General features: G+C 34.3%; 1 protein-coding gene and 1 long non-coding RNA gene across 2 annotated transcripts; one reads left to right on the top strand and one right to left on the bottom strand.

Moving 5' to 3' along the window:
* Positions 1-11,081: 11,081 nt before the first annotated feature.
* On the top strand, positions 11,082-16,612 carry LOC128039835 (uncharacterized). Its single transcript, XR_008194527.1, has 4 exons — positions 11,082-11,663; positions 13,995-14,323; positions 14,460-14,879; positions 15,002-16,612. It is a non-coding gene; the product is annotated as an uncharacterized LOC128039835 (long non-coding RNA).
* Positions 12,104-16,112, bottom strand: LOC105794646 (polygalacturonase At1g48100). The gene is made up of 7 exons (XM_012623920.2): positions 15,750-16,112; positions 14,977-15,108; positions 14,533-14,760; positions 14,397-14,441; positions 14,102-14,309; positions 13,213-13,403; positions 12,104-12,798 (listed from the first exon to the last, which is right to left on the bottom strand). Exons 1-7 carry the CDS (start codon positions 16,110-16,112, stop codon positions 12,406-12,408), a joined length of 1,560 nt encoding a protein of 519 aa, XP_012479374.1. The 3' UTR covers positions 12,104-12,405.
* Positions 16,613-21,697: the final 5,085 nt, after the last annotated feature.

Below are 21,697 nucleotides of genomic sequence, written 5' to 3'. Positions count from 1 at the left end.
TGACTGCAAGTCCCTTGAACTCATGAAAGTAGACTTCAACTACCTCAAGGACAATTCCACTAACTCACTTGGCTTGGATGTTTACCACCCAAAAAGCAAAGAGTGGGAGGCCTTCTACAAAGAGATGAGGCAATCAGAAAGTTTTATCATTCTATCCACGCCTGTTGTTGAAGACAATAAGGATGACTCAGCATCAGAGGATCAGATTCCAAATGGCACTTTTCCTACTGAAGAGGTCCCTATCGAGCCCACTAATAAGCCTAGTGAAGAGGAGGACAAAAATCAATTTCTTTTGTCATGTATTTCATTTCTTTTTATCTTTTATTTTTTCTAAACTTTGATCCATGTAATGTTTTTCTCTTTATTAATACGATCATTCCTTTACCTTACTTCTTGTTGTTTTACTATTCCCATCACAGTGTGTTTAAACATAAGTAATAAATAATTCATACAAAAACAAGCTCAACGCACCTAAGAGACTTGGCTAGGTTCGGTGTACTATGCATACAAGGCTCCTTCGTCCTTCGTGATCCAATAATTGGCTAAACTAGACTCTAATAACAAACTTGTAATGCCTCAAACCTAGTCTGATGAACCAAATCCAAATCTAGGGTGTTACTATATGTAGCTCACTCAAATATACAAGTTTACATTCGATTATAACTATTTAATTATAAATTTATCTAAGAAATACATAATTGTGAGTAATACAAAAATTCAATTGGTATACACAGGGAATTGATTTACAACTATGATTAAATTGATGTTCTAGTCTATTATAATTATTCTATGTAAAAGACTTCTGAAAAACAACTTAAACTCGAACACGCCAACCAACTTGCTCTGTATCATAATAGCCCGTTTCGTCGCGCCTTGGCGTACCCTGGCATCCTCTCTCCAAGCGCAGACCCTTAAGAGCTTACCTGAAACATAACACACAGAAATAAGTTCAAGAGAACTTAGCGAGATAAGCACCCATTTACTTGAATCATTTTTGTATTTCACATCTGGGAATTCAACTTACCTTCTCATTGTTCTTTTTTTCTCAACTAGTCTCTAGCGAATGCCTTCCTAGAATGTCATTTTTTGTACCAGATATGCCACAAATTATTCTGAAATCATACCTTACCTATACATATTCGATACCTTACTCACACTTTTCTCTTACACTTTCCTGATTCGTTCACCATTCCCATTCCAGTGGTCCATACAGACAATATGCCATGGTCATTTCATACATATTCCAAGTTATTGTTTCCACAAGATTTCATAAATACTTTAGTACATAAATAGAAGATACGTTTTTAAATTTTGCCAAATATAGCCCTTACCTATATTTGCTCTTCCAGTCCATTTAGCCCATACTTTTAATTCGCCATATGCTCTAGCATATTCCAGTCTCTTTGTTCTTGTCTTAATACCATGCGATTTACATCATAATATTTCTTCCAGAGCTCACCACATAGAATACTTATTAGATTATCCTATAAAAAGTGTAACATGATACACAACAAGGGCTTTTCCTTCAGATTTCATCATACCTACCATTCTTTCAGAGTTCGTTGAAGATACCATTTCTTTCTTTCAGGGTCTACCACAGAGACATTTCCTCCAGATGGTTTCCATAATAGTCATTCTTTTGTGTGCACCACAAAGACGTTCCTTTCGGAATTTGCCACAAAGGCTTTCTTTTCGTTAGATCACCACCATAAAGGCTTCCATCTCATAGATCGCCATAAAGGCTTCCATTCTTATACATTGCCACAAAGGTTTCTGTTTTTATAAATTACCACAGGTTTTCATTTTCTGGCATGTTCACGATAAGGATTTTCCAAGACTCAAATTTCGTGAGGTTTGCTCCCCATCGTCCTCGGTCACACAGAAAACCTCATATAAACTTTACCGCGATGAACAGAAACAAACATTTAACAGACATTTCATACATTAACACCAAACTTAGCATACATCATATCTTACACTATCCAGACATGTTCTTACAGTCATACCTTCGATTCTAAATTTCTTATCACATACTCTATGCTTGTCAAATTCTTACAAACTATACATGCAAATCTTATCCAACATTCATATATGAACATACTCATCATACCATTCGTTTCTAATCTTGAATCATGTTTCATACGATTCTTCATAAGATTATCTATAATAAACAGTATACAACTTATATGAGTTGACTTAGGGACCCACTTGACACCCACGAACAGCAGCTTGATCTCCATATCCTAACATCCATAACGAAAACTCAACAATTTATTGCTTACAAGACAAAGGGATACCATTAAAACTCATTCATATAGCTTTTATCATCATCTGAAACCCAGATAACCTCTATATAACAACTTATTCCCTCATATTACTACTTACACACATATAATAGACTTACTCTTTCAAAAGTCAACATGTAAGTCCATAATACTTACCTAGAATATGGAACAACCTTCCGCATGAACTCCGATCCTTAGTTTTAGCTTATCAAAAAAAGATCCTCGATCAGATTCAAAGCAAGTTAGCAATGGTATTTCAAATAAAAAGAAGAAGATAACTCTCCATTTTCTTATAAAGCTTACATCAATAAACATAAAACCCATATTCTCATAGTAGAACTTAACATGTGTAACCAACTTTCAAAAATAGCCTATTAGTGGCTTACAGTTGTAGAGAAATGTATACAAGGATCTAAAATCTTTACGTATCCTTAAGTTATCCCTTCATTAAATCCTAACCATTTCGTTAGAACGTAACCTGCATAGTAACTAGACCAACTTGGTGTACCTTACCTTTTGTAATACCATCATTACCCAAGAATCCTTGATACAGTTACCAATCCCTTCTTCTATACATATCCACAGATTCTAAGAACAATCCTTACCTTATAATCTATCATTAACTATGAGCTCGAGCTATCCACCAAAAGTATCGATTGGGCGAATAGTATCCCCCACACAGATTATTCCCATTTACTCGCCAACTCGAGACCCGTCAAAACTGGGTGTTACACTCCCCCTTAAATTTCCATCCTTATAGATAACCCATTAGGTTAAGACGCGGACATGGCATCCGAAGGGCCTCGACTTGGGCGAAATGATTTCTTTTTAAAGTATTATAATTTTTTTCAAAGACTGTATTATCTTATTTTTATCCATGGCATGGGACTTAGGATTTGGGTTTGATTTACTTTACATGACTCAGGCTGTAGTCTGGAGCAAAATCTGAATGGCACTATGTCTTTGCTTTGGGAGGAGGCCTACCATTGGTGGTAGTATGTGGTAAGGGGTACACAAGTTGAACGAATCACCTAGGAGTATTTTCAAAAGGCCTTTCAAAAGAAGTATGTGGGCATGAGGTTGAGGTGCTCATGGGCGGGCAGGCCTAGAAAAAATTCGGCCGGGTCCTCAGCCAGGTCAACTTACCGAAATATGGGCCTAGAATTTTACGCAGTCAGGCACCGAAAAATTCATAAGCCGGTAGCCTGCTTTTTAAATAAATACCAAAAATTATTTTAAAATTAAAATAAAATTAAAAAAGTATTTTAAAAAATTTTAAAATTAAAAAATTAAAAATTATTTTAAAAAATTTTAAAATTTAAAAATTTAATAAAAGTATTTTAAAAGTATTTTAAAATTAAAAAATAATAAATAATAAAATATTTATTATATTCAAAGTAGGTAGGCTCGGGCCAAAAAGTTGTTTAGAGGCTGCCTGCTTTTTAATCGGGCCTTGTTTTTTTCCCAAGCCCATATTTCGGGCCTATATTTTTACCCAAACCCTTCCATATTTCGGGCGGGCCGCCCGGCCCATGAGCACCTCTAGCATGAGGTATATGGAAGCTAGTAAGCTCAAGTTCATCGAGCTGAAACAATAAGATAAATTCGTGGCAGAATATGACACTAAATTTCTAAGGCTCAACCAATATGACCGGGGTATGGTTGCCACAAAATAAGACAAGTGCTTCAAATATGAAAACGGGCAACGATTTGACCTTAAGATATAGGTTACTCCACACCAGGAACATGTGGTTGAAAATCTAGTGGAGGAAGCTAAAATTATAGAAGATATCAAGCACGTAAATCGTAAGCAATAGGAGAAAACTAGAGTCCCATCTAAGAGAGATTTTGATTCTATTGGTTCGAACTCTTGCCCTACAAAACGAACCAAAGAGTAGACCATAACAAAGGGCCACGATGAATAACACTAAGGATGAGCCCAACTATTGTAAGTATTATAGGAAGCGACACCCGAGTGAATGTTGGAAGAAATTTGGTGCTTGATTCAAATATGGGTCGGTGGAGCATATGGCAATGGAATGCCCTCGACGAACTAAGCAGACACAAGCTTTAACCCAAAATTAGAGAGTGGACCAATTGCCTCTGAGGGGTCGTGGGCAAAACCGGGCCATAAATGTTGTAGCTACTGATGAAATTCGAACTGAGGCTAGGCAACTTGCCCTTGTTTATGTTGTTAGGTCATGAAGAAAGGGATGTGTCAAATGTCATTATAGGTACCTTTACCATTAATTTTGTCTTATACTTTGCCTTAATTGATATAGGATCCACCCACTTTTATGTATTTTGTGAAATGTTTGAAAAATTGGGTGTAGGGGTAGAGGACACCACTACTTATGAAATTATAGTAATCCCCTTAGGATAATATGTTGTTGTAAAAAAATCTACAGGAGATGTTTGTTGGAGGTTCAATGGGTGGTGTTTCCTGTAAATATTATGGAGTTACCATTTGGGGAGTTTGATTTAATTTTGCGTATGGATTGGTTAGTGGAACATCAAGTTAGCCTAGATTGTGTTTCTAAGAGGGAAACTTTGAAAACAACAGAGGGTAGTGAAATTGTTATGGTTGAAGAGCATCGAGATTATCTGTATAATGTGATTTCTGCCATGGTCGCCGGAAAACTAGTTTGTAAAGGGTGTGAGGCTTACTTAGCTTATGTGTTGGATGGGAATGCAAATAGTTATGCTTTAGGCAGCATCCGAACTGTTAGGAATTTCTAGATGTGTTTCCCGAGGAATTGCCAGGATTACCTCTAGACCGCGAGGTAGAATTCAGGATTGAATTATTGCCAAGAACTGCTCTAATGTCCATTCTTCCCTACAGCATGGAACCAAAATAAATGCAACTGAAAATCTAACTTTTGGAGCTTTTCGATCTAGATTTTATTAGTCCTAGCGTTTCTTCATGGGGAGCTTCGATTTTATTTGTGAAAAATAAAGATAGTTCCCTAAGGCTTTTTATAGATTATCGGCAGTTGAACAAGTTGACTATCAAAAATAAATATCCTTTGCCTAGGATCAATTATTTATTTGACCAATTTAGAGGCGTCATTGTGTTCTCCAAAATAGATTTAAGTTCAAGATATTAACAACTTAAGGTGAAGGAGGCGGGTGTACCCAAAACTGCTTTTAGAACCCGTTAAGGCCACTATGAGTTTCTTGCAATGCCATTCGGTTTAAACAATGCTCCTAGCGCCTTCATGGATCAAATGAACTGAGTGTTACAACCCTTCCTTGACTATTTATAGATGATATCCCGATTTACTCCAAAACCAAACACGAACATGATGAACACTTTAGGAATGTCTTACAAATCCTTCGATTGAAAAAGTTGTACGCTAAACTGATTCAATATGAATTCTTGTTTAAGGAGGTAATGTTCCTAGGGCATGTGGTACCCACAAAGAGTAGGTCTAAAGATGATTTAAGCAATCTTTAAATGGAAACAAGCCAAAATTGTTTCCAGAATTCGTGGCTTTCTAGGTTTCGCTGGGTATTATCGTAGACTTGTAAAAGGTTTTTCCTTAATAACCACACCCCTAACAAAGTTACTATGAAAGGATGTTCCATTTAAGTGGGTGAAGGAGCAACAATCCAGCTTCGAAAAGCTTAAGGCGGTGTTAATCCAAGCTCCTATTTTAATTCAGCCCCAATTAGGAAAAGAATATGTGGTGTATAGTGATGCATCATATACCGGCCTTGATTGTGTGTTAATGTAAGGTGGTAAAGTAGTGGCTTATGTGTCAAGGTAATTGAAGCAGCATGAGTACAACTACCCAACTCATGACTTAGAGTTAACTACAGTAGTTTTGTACTAAAGATATGGAGACACTACTTGTATGGGGAGAATTGTTACATCTATACTAATCATAAGAGCCTTAAATACCTTCTCACCCAAAAAGAATTGAACCTTAGGTAATAAAGGTGGTTAGAGTTTTTAAAATATTATGATTGTGTAATTGAATATCACCCCAAGAAAGCCAATGTTGTAACAGATGCCCTAAGCAGAAAACAGATGACTGATTTAAAGGTGATGTTTGCTAGGTTAAGTTTAGTGGATGAAATAGGCTTACTAGCTGAATTACAAGTAAAACCCATCTTAGCCAATGAAATCAAAGATAAACAACCTTTAGATGTATCCCTGTTACCTTGAATTAAACATTTGGAGGAGGAAAAAATCAAAGTTTTTGGGTTTAGTGATGATGGCATCTTATGCTTTCGAGGGAGTTTTTGTGTGCTGAATGACAAGGAGTTAAAACAAACCATAATTTGAGAAACACATGCTAGCCCTTATCCCATGCATCTAAGAGGAAACGAGATGTATTGAGATGTGAAGAAACTGTACTGGTGGTTCGGATTGAAACGAGATGTAACAAAATTTGTGGCTAAGTGTTTAACTTGTCAGCAAGTGAAAGTTGAACATTAGTTCCCCTCCGGATTGCTACAACCCATCAAAATACCACAATGGAAGTGGGAGTGAATAACGATGGACTTTGTTAGTGGGTTACTCTTAACATCCATTAAAAAAGATTCAATTTGGGTGATAGTATATCGATTAACGAAGTTAGCATACTTCTTACCGATCCACAAGGATTATTCATTACAAAAGCTAGCTAAGTTATATGTTTCGGAGATAGTGAGGTTATATGGGGTGCCCATATCAATTATTTCAAATCAAAATCCTTGGTTTACATCTCGATTTTGGAAGAAGTTGCAAGAGTCATTTGGAACCCACTTGGATTTCAGTACAACTTTCCATCCGCAGTTTAATAGGTAATCTGATTGGGTTCTTGAATTAGGTGAAAGAAAAGTGTTGGTTCTTGAATTAGTACAAGAATCTAATGGGAAAATAAGGCTAATACAAGATAGATTAAAAAAAACTTTCGACAGAAAAAAGTCGTATACTAATCTAAAAATAAAAGACATTGAATACAGTGTTGGTTGAAAGGGTAAGTTAAGTCTGCGATTCATAGGACCCTACCAAATCCTTAGGAGAATTAGTCCAGTTGCATACCAACTCGATTTACCACCCGAATTGGATCGAATCCACGACGTTTTCCATGTTTCCATGTTATTGCTCCGACCCTTGTCACATTGTTTCAATCGAAGAGATTGAGGTATGACCAAATTTGTCCTTTGAGGAAGAACCTGTGCAACTTCTATACTGTCATGTAAAGGTTCTGAGAAGGAAATGAATCCCTCTTGTTAAGGTTCTATGGCGGAACTATAGAATTAAGGAGGCCACATAGAAAACAGAATATCCCCATCTTTTTGAACCAAGTAAATTGCGAGGATAAAATTTCTTTAAGAAGAGGAGAATTGTAACACCCCGAAATATATAGGATTAAAAGTAATAATTAACTAAGAAATGACATTGGTCTAGTGGTTAAGTAGTTAACACACTCCTTAGAGGTCTTAAGTTCAATCTATTTCCATTTACTTGCTTTAATTTTTTAGCAAACTAGAATAAGAGTCACCCTTTAATAAATATTAAATGGAGTGGAAAAAGACTAAATGTGGGCAATAGCCTAATGGCTAAGCATTCTCTTCTCTTTCCTTACATCCTAAGTTCAAGTCATACCACTCTTTTTCTCCCCATTTCTTTTTTTTTTTTGGAAAAAAGGAATATTTACCCAATCAGCCCTTTAAAATTTGAAAAATGATACATGCACGGATGTAGTGAAATTTATTAAATTCCATTCATCGAAACTATCAAATTTCAAGTTTAGGAAATCAGTAGAATTGCGGCATCTTTTTGGACGAGATCCAGACATTTCTAGGTTAAGATGTAAACATGGCGTTCAAAGACCTATCTCTTAGCTTTGAAATGCACTTTGAATCACTTAATTTTCAGTTCATGAGCTCAAGTTATGACTATTTTAGTGAAAACTACTCGAGTAAAATTTCTGGACAGGATTATGACAGAAATTACGAGTTTCAAACTTTTATTTTGAGTTTAAATCATATTGGGTTTGGGTTTTAGGCTTAAATTTTATTATATATGAGCCCAATATTGTATTTATCAGTTCTAATTATTTTATTATTTTATTATTCCAAATTTTTAATAATTATTAAGTAGTTTAAGTTATTTAGGAGTTTTGTCAACTAGAAAGTTTAGTTTAAAACTACTTTTATTTAGATTAATTAGAATTCTAGTATACTTAAGAGTTTTATTTAGATTTATTTAGCTAGCCTATTATAGGCATTTGCATTGTACACAATTCATTCAATTGATTATTATTGAAATTCTCTTTAAGTTTTTTCTTTTCAAGAATTGTTCTTGAGTTTCTTTTAGAAGAGTTTTAACAATCTTTTCAGATTATAGGGATTATCTTCAAACTTTTTCTTGCCAAGTTTTCTTTCATGGAGGGAAAATTAGAGCCGCTTGAAGGGGGTTGTGGATTCTTTATGTTTCCAAGACTTCTTAGAACTTCTACATACCACGTTCTATCTTACCATCTACCTTCTTTCTTCCTTATTGTTCTAGTCGTAGATTTATTATTCTATTTTAATTATCTTAGTTATTTATATTAATTTTTTTACCTAACTTGGATTTTATTGTGTTTCAAGTTGTGTCAAAATCTAAGTTTCTTTCTCAACATCTAGAGCCTTAAGCCAAATCCGCAACTTGAGCAAACTTTACAATCCGCTTTCGTATTCATCCACATCATTCCGTATAAAAAACCCTAACTATTTAATCTATTTTCGTAAACATAATTCAATTATAGTTTCTCTTCCTAATAAAACTGAAATTTTTCCTTCTTTCTTTCCCTATTTTTCTTTTCCATTATCATATTTGCAAATATTTTTCTTCCATTACTAAAATTATCTTTCTTTTTACAACCCGAATCAAAGTTCAATCTCGATATTAAACCATTTTCTTTCCAGAATCGAATCGCTGTCAATTTCATCCTTAATTTCGCCAAGAAATGGTAAGTTCAATTCAAACCTGATAAATAATACCAAATCCTTATAGTTTTGACATCTGATATTAATTGTTCATCCAAACTAATGTGATCTTTCACAAATCTTGCTGATTTTTCCCAAAATCTCAACTTCTCTTGAGAACCGTTATTAATTCTGTGTATTTTTCAATTGAAAGACTCGTTATAGGTATCCCAAATCATATTTGGACATAAGGATCATCGTCTAAGACCTTAGAGATAGGTGTGTGTTCTTTTATGAGTGAATCGGGGCAAAACAGATCCTAAGATAGGGCCACACGGGCATGTGGCCCACCATTGTGGACTACATGACCCCTATACACGGCAATGCCACTCTTCAAACCTTAATATGTTCAATTGTTAGACGACCTAGAACCTCCAACACGACCATAGTCTATCACACGGCCATGTACCCCATCCACCCAGTTCAGGGCTTCCCATATGGTTCGGTCACACAACCGTGTGCCCCATGTAACTTAGATTTTATAGTTTGGCCCAAAATTTTATGTTTTAATCAGATTAGTCATTGAATAAGTTCCAAACTATTTTTACTGAATTAAGTTATGCAATTAGGTCCCTGATGATAAGAAATATGTTAGAATCCATAAGTGATTGAGTTAATGCAATACTTATTTGTGTTTATATATATATATATATCTGCATGAATTATAAATTGTATATGTTGCCATTGTTTCTATACTTGCGATAGAATGAACGACATGCCCCATGATATTGTTAATTTGTTTTGTTGTGCATCCACATCCAAAGGCAGATTCCATCTGCGGGTACTACTGTGTATCCACAACCAAAGGCAAATTCCAACTGCAAATGTTGTTGTACAATCTACAGCCAAAAAACAAGTTTCATCTGCAGAACTTTTTGCTATGAATCCACAGCCAAATGAGGATTCAAACTGCAGGGACTTGCTGTATGTCTACAGCCAAATGATAGTTATTATCTGCGAACCAGTAGTGGTTTATCCATAACCCAATGTGTTGGATAAGAGATTTCTGGGGAACTCCCATTGTAGTGTGTAAGGGTGGGGTATGATTTATTCTGTTAAAAATCAAACTATATGTCATCTTTAAAATCATGCGCACATAAATTTGGAAATTCTTTTATGATATAAATATGCATGGAAATGTGTATATTGAAGGAAAAATCTGAAATTTGTTTATTTTGATATCTGCTATTGTGAGTTTCGATATATGTTAATGATGGTTGCATTGAAAAAAAAATCGATAGTCTGAACTAATTGTCTAATTATGATCATATTATGCAGTATTATTTAATGTGTCTTACCAACTGTTTGCATAAATTTTCTTTTGAATAGACTCATAATGAGTGTTATAGCTCACTCCCCCTTAAATTTTTATTCTTACAGATAACCTACCAAGTTAAGACGTAGACGTGACATCTGGAGGGTCTCGGCTCGAAAAAATTTATTTCTTTTTAAGATGTTATAAGATTACTATTTTTTTCAAAGACAATATTATTTTATTTCGAATCATGTCATGGGACTTAAAATTTGGGTTTGATTTACTTTGTATGAAATGTAATTTAAATTATAAGGATATTATATTATGTTTACTTTTTTAATTAATATGCATAAATCTCGATTTTTATTAAAATTAAACAAATCACTTCTCCACTATAAATATAAAGTTTAAAACCTTGAACATTTATTAATTAAATTTTCTACTAAATTTAATAAATGTTAGATAACTATTTTCAGAACTCCTATATAACCCTCCAAAAACAATAGCATGCTACAACACCGTCATAACCATAAAAACCACGAGTATATTAATCTAGTGGCAATGAACTTTGGCCCTCAACTCGATCCGCTCCTTGCAGACCGCGTTGCACAATTTGTTGTTGATATGGGGTTCGCTTATTTCCATTATCGGCATTGCTTCCACCGCTACTTTAGACGTTAACGGTTGCCCGTTCTATCTGACGTTTTGGATTTCTATTTGCGATAATTACCATTGCTTTTGGTGTCATATGGTGGAAGAGATGGGTTTAAGGAAGATGAAAAAAATTGAAAGGAGAGAGAATGGAGAAAACATTTGAAGAATGAAAAAGAAAGAAAGAACAAGGAAACAGAAAGAATAAAAAATAAATAAATTTAACGGTGGACCAATAAATTTGATTAATTTAATTAATAACAATAATCAAATTAACCAAAAAAAAATAGAGTTTAATAAAACCCAAATAATTTTAATAAAATCGATTAATCGACTTAATTATTTTGTTATCGAGTTTTCGATAAGCTTGCAATTGTTTACTTTTTACTGAACCGGTCTGATGTAAGAACGACAGTGATTTTCAGTTAGATCTCTGCTAATGCTTTTATTTGCAGAATCGGGGAGAAGAATCTATGGATTCGAAGGAAAATCCAGAGAGATATAAGGTGGGAGACGACACCCGATCTTCTTATCGATCAATCTGTTGGCACCCTACTTACTCTAGTTGTTTGATTTTTTTAGGTTAACGGCTTGAATTATAGTTGAATTGTTTGTTTCAATGTGAATATAATTCATGAGTTATTAGATTCAGAAAACAAATCATGTCATCTACGATTGCAGTTCATGGTTATCTTCGGTTTATATTGATATTTATTCTTTGTCTTAGCTTGTTCCTTTTGATATATAATCTGTTTCTTAGAACATAATATTGTCATTTGAGCTTAATACCTGCTTCTTGGGTGGTTCTTTGTCAATGTCTGATCTTACTTGTTTGCTTTCTTAGATAGACATGGACAGTTTGTGCATGCTCAATTTCGTTTAACCTTATGCTTGTGAAATACAGTCTTTCAAGTGGGTTAAATTCAAGGAACAATACGTCTATATATATTGATGAACATCTGGTGGATAATGCATTTGTATAAATATCTCACAATCAAATAATCTGCCTTAATGAACAAGACAGTCTTGTACTCCAGTATTGGACTTTACCTGATAACATGCTTGTATAATCTCTCATAGTGGAAACTAGGAACCGGTATGATCCCATTCAAAGAAGAATGCCTATAAGCTAGGATGAGGCCTAAATAAATATACACTCTACACTTAACAAACGAATGGTGTGAGGGGTCAGGAGATCACTGCCGACCACACAAGCGAATGCACCACATGAATTACCTACACTAATGCTCAGCACACATCATGATCAGATTGGACTCTGTTATTTGTTGGCTTCCCAATCTGTAAACAACTGATTGGAGGAACAGTAGGGGTGGTCAACTCTCCGAAAGTTTGCCAACAGAATGGATCATAGAGGTGGTAACGTTCCTGCACTGGTTTTAGTTCAATGGCAGATAAGGTTACACCTATACATGGAAGGCTATCGCTGCAGGCAAAGTGGACAGGTTTTACTGTGTATGTTCCTCTTATTTTTTCATAGGTGATTCCTGATAGAGCGACTGCAGCTGTTTCGTTCGAACATTTCCTTTTGTCGCAGTAGAACTGATCGATCACAATTGGAAGTTGGACCTCGGAAACTTGAATGTTTGAGAACAGAACCCCCTGAACAGATCCCGATCCACCCTGTAGAAGTGATTTGAGATTATATGTAAGAAAACTGACTAGCAACCTAGAGTTGTAAAAGAACTTATAATGATAGGAACTTGCACTAACTTTTTTTTTTTATCACTAGTAAGTGGTAATAGATAAGATTTTTGGACCTATTAAAGAAAAGAAATAAGATATAAAGGTGTAGGTAATATTTCAAAAAGAACACATGTTTTTCATATATGTATAGTTTTTCACCACACATGAACTTGAGTATGCAAGCAACTTGAAATATATTCCCTGAAGTTAGTCTTGTTATAAATTACGGTTGAACTACGAAGTTTTAGATGCATTTTGTATTTAATTAAAAGCCAGTTTAGCTAATTGCTATGTTTTAAACTTGATGAGTTTTTAATCATTTGGAGGGGGTGACAATGTTTGTATAGTTACCTGCCATGTCTTAATTCTGACACCATTCATTGTGTTATGCATAACGATATCCCTGACAGTGATGTTTGAGACACAGGCTTTAGTATTATCCCTTCCTAAGCTTCCAATGCTTATTCCATGCCCTGGTCCACAGTTCACATTGTGTATGTAGACATTTGAGCACCCTGTTTGTATGGAAACACAGTCATCTCCTGCACCAATTCATAGATTTTTAAGAGCTCAGGTTAGTATAAACACAAAAATAGATGTCTTTATGTACTAGTCAATTATCCCTGTGCTTAGAGCTGATTCAATTTAAGCATTTTTCGGAAGCATTAGATTCCTGAGGGCCTATTATTATCTTATTAATTAATTAGAACATGAGCCTGTTTTTAAGAAAAAGTGGACAAGAGGCTAGGGGATTAAAACAAAAAGTTCGAGCTGTAAGTGGAGACAGGCAAATCAAAACTTGAGTGAATAAAACAAAAATTGTATGCTTTGCTCTGTGTTGTTCAACTCTAATCCTATTTTGGGTGGTTGATGCCACACCATTCTTCTGAATATGACACATGTCAAGTGACCAGTGACTGTAACTCTTGAAGTTTGGATATTGCTGGCATCTACTTGTCAAAATATTATGGGTGATGGAGAATGTGTGGAATGAAAGCATTAGCAGGATAAGATTGTGAAACGTGTCTTTCAGTATCCTATCAGAACTACCTCATTCAGCACCTTTTCTATGATACTGTCAGATGTTCACAAGGTCTTATCTTAACCCTTTATCCTTAAATGTTGACCTGCAGGTCTTACTCCATTCATTGCTGGAGCTCAGCGTATGGCTGACCATTGTTTAACTGAATGCGGTATGGCAACAATACTTATTTACAAGCAAGATAATTTAAATAATTACCACAGGCGAGATTACTGCTATGAATTAGCACATCATTGGAGTTCTGTAGGTGAATTCCATCTGTATTAGGACTGTCCCCAGGAGATGAGACGGTAATATCGTGCACCACAACTCCCATGCAATTATCGAACTTGAGATGGCATTGAGGACTGTTTTGAATTGTTATGCCCGTGACTGTCACGTTAAAACTCCCATAAAACCTAAGTGCCTGTACAACGGAAGGTAAGAAAAATGTCATATGGCTGCCTGGTCATGGAATATGATTGGTTTTTTTATAGTTTCAAGTGCCCCTTACAGTTGGTTTGATGCTCGGCATTTTTCCACTGAGTTCATTTCTGACCTATTGTCCAATTTATAGGAGAAACATGATTAAGTTACAGACCATGAACATAAAATTCCAGGGGCAAGTTGAAACTGAAGTAGGTGATTACCGGCATTGGTGGCCTTTCTTGAACTGTGCTGTTTAATGGAATTATGAGTTTTCTTTCATCATCATAGGGATCTTCATACGGGGCATCTTGCCACCACCCTGAGCCTCTTCCATCAAGGATGCCTTTTCCTTGAATTGCTATACCTTTCAGCTTTGTAAATTCAAGCCACTGCAGAAGACCTTTTCCCCAGGGTCGAGCATCAGTCGGAGCAATAATTGTGCCATCCAGCTGAGAAAAAAAAAATTTCAGCCACATCAGCCGTGATCAAGCATCAATTCTTTACTACCATAACAATCTCAAGGTGCATCAGGTGTTCCATTTCACTTGACATCAACCTGCTATTATTGGTAGTTATCTTTCCAATTTTATTTGACAGTGTTATCTGTATGTTATTGACTCATTAGCCAATATAGAAGGAGTAATTAAGATCCCACATGGTTTTACCTGAAACACAATGTTTGCTTGACAGTATGGACCAGAAAATGAAATGGGTCCTACAAGAAACACAAATTCGGCTGGAACGACAACAGTTGATGCCTCCACTTTACATGCAGCTGCCCATGTGTCTTGAAATGCCTGCGTTGCATCGTACTAAGTCAGGTTTGCAGCTAACGTGATAATAACTACAGGCATAGAATTACAGTTGAATGGTGGTTAGCTGTTTGCTATAGTAATTATTGCACCAATCACGTCTAAACTACCCTAAAGAGAATCATTCTTTAATTTGGAGTGGCCCCGCGCAACTTTGGTTAGTTGTGCTCTGCTCTCTTTTGTTTCTACCACATTTTTTACTTGCTTTTCTTTGTTTCCATATAGGCTTTCTGCGCATTTCATATGATCATATTTTAACCAGTAAGTTCTGCTTTGCTAGCTATTTTTTAAACTTTTCTACTGCATTGGCCCCCTGAAAGTTGTTTTTCTAAAAAGTAAAAAACTGTCAACTTGCCTATTGTAGCTTTAATCAAACTTTAATGGCCAAAAAAATGCATGGAAGTTTAAGAACTTCGAATGCCCTCCTCTTCAAGTAACAACGGTGAATTAATCCACATGGTCCATTTTGTTGTTTGATTTGGTGGGGAAAATAATTAGTTTCAAGTATTGTAGCTCTTTTTTGTGCATGTGTTTTTGGTCATATTCCTAAAGTAATGGAAAATTCTTAGTATTAAGCAACACATTGAACATTGTATTGAGCATAAACGAGAAGTTGACATTCTCACCTTAGTATCATCAGATTTCCCATCACCTTTAGCGCCAAAATCTAGGACATTGAATACGGTAGACTGCTGATCATAGCTGTAACCGCCGTGGGGTGAAGGAGTTGAAGGGGGGACTTCTTCTTTAGGTTTAGGAGATGGAGTAGCTTTGTGGGACTGGGGAGGAGGAGGTTTAGGCTTTGATCCTCCATTGTGGTAATTGCGATGACCATGACTTCCTCCTTTCTTCTTAGATAGTGCAGCAGCATACCTGCTCTGCCTCCAGTGCTTGCCTCTTCTAGCAATGCATGTTTCAATACTTGAACACCATACAAAAAATGCAATTAAAATCATAAATGTGAGACTTCTGAAGTTAACTCCACCCATTTTTTTTCTTCTTCTTCTTTCTTAGAGTTTCTCAAGGTGAGAAACAGAGATAAGAACAGAGAGTGATAAAGAGAGACAAAGACAGAAGTGAAGCTTGTGCTTTGAGAGCCAAAATAATATGTGATGGTGTTTATATAGGGGGAAGATGTCGAAGCAATGAGGACTATTAAGACATAATGCAAAAATTTTAAAAAGAAAATGCTTTGATAATCCTTTTCATTCATACTTCATATAAAATTTTAAGGTAGCAAATCCTTTATAAAAATATATAATATTTAAAATAAGGTTAGAAGACATTATTATAATCTAATTTACATGCCCCATGCATGTGAATCATTCAATTTCTTGATGACCAATGCATAACATCTATTCTGTATATTCCAATACCCGACACCTATCGTCCTAGCTATTATAGGTAAATAGACCAGAAATGAAAAGCAATGTAGTTTCCTCCATTTTTTGCAAAATTCGAAACACAGGTTTCACATGTTTCTTCATAACTGGAATGCTTTTACAGTTTTACATTTATTTATTTATATTTTTATAATTTGCCTATTTGATTTCTTCTTTTTATTTTTTTGTGGAACATAAGTTATAAGACGTGACTATTAACAGAAGGGTACCCTTTCCATTCCTTTTTATCCGTTTTGAATTAATTATCGAGCACATTATTTATGTAAAGAATTTAAATTTAGAAATTTTATACTATTTTACAAAAGACCATGTGATGTGACTAGCAACAGAAATCTACTCCCTGGGATCTTTTTTCGTTCCAATCTTTCTGCTATTTTTTACAAAATGGTTAAATATTTCATTATTCCATTATGGATATATTATATTTTATCTGTTAATAAATTACATACAAATTTTTATAATTATTTATATAACTCTTAATAAATGTTCATTTTACAGAAATCTTAATATGAGATTTTATTTTTTTATTAATGAAGAAAATTAAAGTCGGATTGCAATTGCAGCGGCTGCCAGCATTGCTATTATTTTATTTTATACAGATTTTCATTCACTGCGTTTTAATAATTTAATAATGGACTTAAGAAATAATATTTTAATGTAAAAGAAGGCCAAAAGGGGACACGTGAGTAGGTTTATTTGCATTTGATGACTGAAGAGCCACTGATTATGACAGCTCCTCATTATCACATGCAACGTTCACGGGCTTCACTTTTCCCATTCCTTTTCTTTTTCCTTTTTAAGCCAAAAAAAAAAACCTTTATTTTAATAGTGCTGGAGTAATAAAATATTAATACAATAATTACTAAATAAATTATTTGTACCAATATTAAACACTTTCTAATTTCATAAAACTATTTTTTTATATGAACATGAATAGTAGCAATGTTTGGTTTCTTTTAAATATATGCAAACTGAATAGATAAAATGGAATAAAACACTCGAATTTTTTCAGCCAAAGAAAAAGAATACACTCGTATTAAATTCACGTCTAAATAAAAATATTATTAAAGGTGTCTCACCATATGGCAATGAAAAAGAAAATTACCCTCAACTGATTCTAACTGTCTGATGGTCTCACCTGGCATGTTTTGTTTTAAAATTAAATTATTTGTAAATCCAAGGCAAGGTTGAAGTAGAGTACTTGGCAGAAATTATTGAAAGAAACCCCACGCGCCCATAGTTTTGCCTAAGACACATATACCATCCAATAAATGCTTTACGCAATGTCACATCATGAGTGTAATATTTTATTTTTTATTAATTACCATTTAATTTACAAAATCACATACATCTATTTTAAAATAAGCTTAGGTAAGGCTGCTTGGAACCAACCAGACCTCATTTTCATCAACCAATAATAACAAAACTGTCTTTCTATTGAGGCTTTAATTTGTCGTTTCCCTTTGCCACTTTCCCTCTTCCCTCTGCCCAACGTCTTCAAAACCATACAAAATATTTCCTCATTTTAATCCAACTTAATCAAAATTAATTCCACCCTAATTAAATATAATAGCTAGCTGAGGCACATATAGACAAACAAAGCATATGTAGGGTTGATATAAGAACTGGGTTAAGACAAGACAAGAACAGATAATGCGATAGGGAAAGAAGACCTTTGGCCTTCCAAGCCGTCGTTTTGTGCACGCATGCTATTAGCTTAATTAATTCATTAATAGATATTGCTCGTGAACTTTGTTCCTCTCGTGAATAACTCATACAGCCGTCAATGTCCAGGACTTTTTGTTATTTCTAAAATTATGGTAACCTTCCAACATAATGGATGATGAAGGTTAATATAATGGCTTCATTTTTAAATTTATTTATTTATAATTTAAATGCGTGAAAATATATACATACACCTTCAAATTATTTACATGGAAAACATATGTTTCAAAATTTATGTGTAAATGAGGCCTAATGTCTACAACAATTAAATATATCATAATAGCTTATATCATTTTATTATTTAACTCGTAATAATTCAAAATGTTGGGACATGACAGGATTATTTTTCTAACAGTTTTACAAATATTTTTTCTACACATACGGCTTGAGAATTAAAGAAGGAAAAATAGTACAAATCTTTCTCTTTTACTTTTTTTCCTCTTTTTCAAACTTTATTTTTACTTTTAGGGTTAAAGTTTACAAGTCGTCTCTCATTGATTTTAATTCCTTTATTATAAAAAAATTATTTAAGTGACATTGTAATCCCTTAATTTTGCTCTTAATGAAATGACATGATTTAATGGTGATTGATGTAGCATTAAATCAAATATTAAATTAAATTTAAAAGTTAAATAAAAGTTTCGAAAAATGAGTAGGGGTAAGAAATTGATTTTACTTTTATTCCAATTTGTTTTGATTGTTTTTTTTTCCCTTTTGCTGCACATAATTCTTGTGTTTAAGTTATTTGCAGTTTGGTCTATGTGAACCATTGTTAAGCCACTAAGTTCCCTTTCGCATGTCATTTTTCCATAGGCTATCTCAATTCCCTTTTTAGCACCTCATTTCATAGGCTTCCCGCTTGGTTCAACCACTTTAGGCCATTTGCATCCAATCACAATACTCAAGGCAGTACACTCACTCACATCATGCATTTGGCACTTGTACTCGCAAAGGTCTCAAGCATCCATCTACATTGATGCTCTTGAGCATTGACTATTACAATCCAAGTTGTAATTCATCTTTAATAAAGACTTCATCAAACTCAACACCGAGTCTGCGCCTACTTATCGCATCGCATGTGCTAAAACACAAGGTATTACTCCAGAGTTGACCTCTGCTAACCAAAGGTCGTTTCTAGCCCAACACATTCCTCAATAAGGTAACTCAAAGGCCTTCCACATTTTCTCCTACTCAAGGATAGTCTAAAGTGTGATAGACACTCAACATTATGCACTCAACTTAAGACTCAATCTAATGCATCGTCCTAGCATCGACACACTAGCCCACTCGACATCTCTACATTTCCAGCAAGACTTGTAACCCACCTACTAGTTGCTCACCCTATAATTGTGTCTCGATGCACCTCCTACTTAGCATCATCCCATGATCCAAAAGGCAGCACTATGGACTACAGATAGAGTGTCCTAAGGGCTTAGAGAAATCTAGAGTCCAACCCTAATACGCGACACAACGAGTGATACGAGGCCCAATAGCACCAAACCAATCCTAGGTTTTCTCTTGAGGAGACATCGAGCCATGCATTTGTCCAGTGCTTGTGCACCTTGGAAGTTTTGTTAGGATCTAGTGCTATATGTGTAGTGTATTTTTCATTTTGTACTTGTAATTTTTGAACAAAATGGTTTAAATAAATTCCATCATACATTAATATCATTTGCATTTGTCTTCAACAATTTTTTCACGAAAAGCAAAATGTAAGAAAATATTGACTCATTGATTATGTAATGTTTAACTAATATTAAGTTGCATTATTGGGTCGAACCATAATTCGTGTAACACCCCTTACTCGAGAAACTCGAGTAATGAATGTTGCATTTAGCACTGAACATTCTTTTCCATATCAAATACTTATAGTTTGGGCCCTTATCAAGGCCACATTACCTTTTTTAGAACACAATTAGACTAACAATAAAGTTTAATTCCATTCCAAAATCGTTCCAGGTCTCTTTTGGCCCAACTAAAAATTTTCAGTTTTAGGTCTATATGTCTCGAGACAAAGGCTTGAATGTCTCAAGACAATATCATGTTAGTATAGAACTTTAGATTCACAGTTATCCTGTCTCGAGACAAATGAGTGTATGTCTCGAGACATTACCCTGATACTCTAGCTTTTTAGCTTCAAAGTTCTTATGTCTCAATGCACATTTCATTTGTCTTGAGACTTGAGACAGAAGACCCAAAAATTCTATTTTCAAACACCTTTAAACCATACCAAAACTATACACAATCATTCCAAACAGTAATAAAAGCTCATAAACTATGTAATACATCATATTTACTGTTCAAAACATATTAAACTCAAATATTAGAACAACTAGACACTTTCTTTCTTACTAAATTAATTCACCTATGTAATATGTAACACCCCTTACCCGTATTCAACTCCGGAATAGGGTATGAGGCATTACTAGAACACTTACACATGTAAACGTATTAAATCGAGTTACAAAATTTCATTCAAATTTAAACTCTTCAAATTTTTAACATGCTTTTATAATTCTTTACAACATATCCTCAAAATATTATATTCATAACAAATAGGGCCTACGAGACCCGATACTTACTCATGTAATTCAAAGCTCCATTTCCATTTTATTCAATTCACAATATTTCGTGTTCGCAATTTAAATTAATTTCTCAATCCAGTATATATATTTCAATACCACACTCTCATACTATGAAACTTTATTTTCCCATATGAGCTTAAACCCTGATCATCACATATCAAAGACAAATGTTCTTGACATTTCCATCACATAAACCGAATTAATCAATGCAACTCAATAATATAATCATCCATATATCATTATTATATTTATATATATATATCATGACTAAATTTCTTATACATTTGATCAATTGCTTTTGAACACCGCAATAGTTCCTTCGGTACCAATACGTATTTACCATTCAATTTAACATTTACCGATTATAATCGAGCATATGACCATTATACATAATTCTTTCATACATTTTATTGTCCTCCTCTCCATTCCACATCCTTATGTATAAAACATGCTTAAATAGCATTATACATAATTTCACTATTCACTTATATTTAAATCCAAAGCTGTCTATTTGAATCAGAGTCACTAAATCATTTTTACCTGAAGCTACAGAGCTCTAAATTAAGATCCGTTAATTTTCCCTGAAACTAGACTCACATGTCTTATTATCATAAAATTTTAAGAATTTTTTAATTATCCAATTAGTACAGTTTATTTTTTAAATTCACCCCTGTTTCACTTCTCAACATCACTGACCTCTCTTCACTAAAAATGAATTATCTCATTGTACAGAATTCGGATGATATTTAAGTTTCTTTCCTTTGAAAATAGACTCATTAAGGATTCTAAGCATATAAATTATAACTCATAATTATTTTTTTACAATTTTTAACTATTTTCCAAAGTCAGAACAGGGGATTC

The sequence above is a fragment of the Gossypium raimondii genome, chromosome 3 (genome assembly GCF_025698545.1).
Source record: "Gossypium raimondii isolate GPD5lz chromosome 3, ASM2569854v1, whole genome shotgun sequence".
In the NCBI taxonomy this organism is placed as follows: Eukaryota; Viridiplantae; Streptophyta; class Magnoliopsida; order Malvales; family Malvaceae; genus Gossypium; species Gossypium raimondii.
This window is presented reverse-complemented; position numbering and strand designations above follow the sequence as displayed.

What these genes read in the sequence shown, in the direction of transcription:
- LOC105794646 (XM_012623920.2), bottom strand. Translation starts at nt 16,112, where the DNA reads ATGGGTGGAGTTAACTTCAGAAGTCTCACATTTATGATTTTAATTGCA. An exon ending in AAGAAAGGCCACCAATGCCG is followed by an intron (nt 14,442 to 14,532) that starts GTAATCACCTAC and finishes ATTGGACAATAG; the next exon opens with GTCAGAAATGAACTCAGTGG. An exon ending in TAGCAGTAATCTCGCCTGTG is followed by an intron (nt 13,404 to 14,101) that starts GTAATTATTTAA and finishes GAATTGGTGCAG; the next exon opens with GAGATGACTGTGTTTCCATA.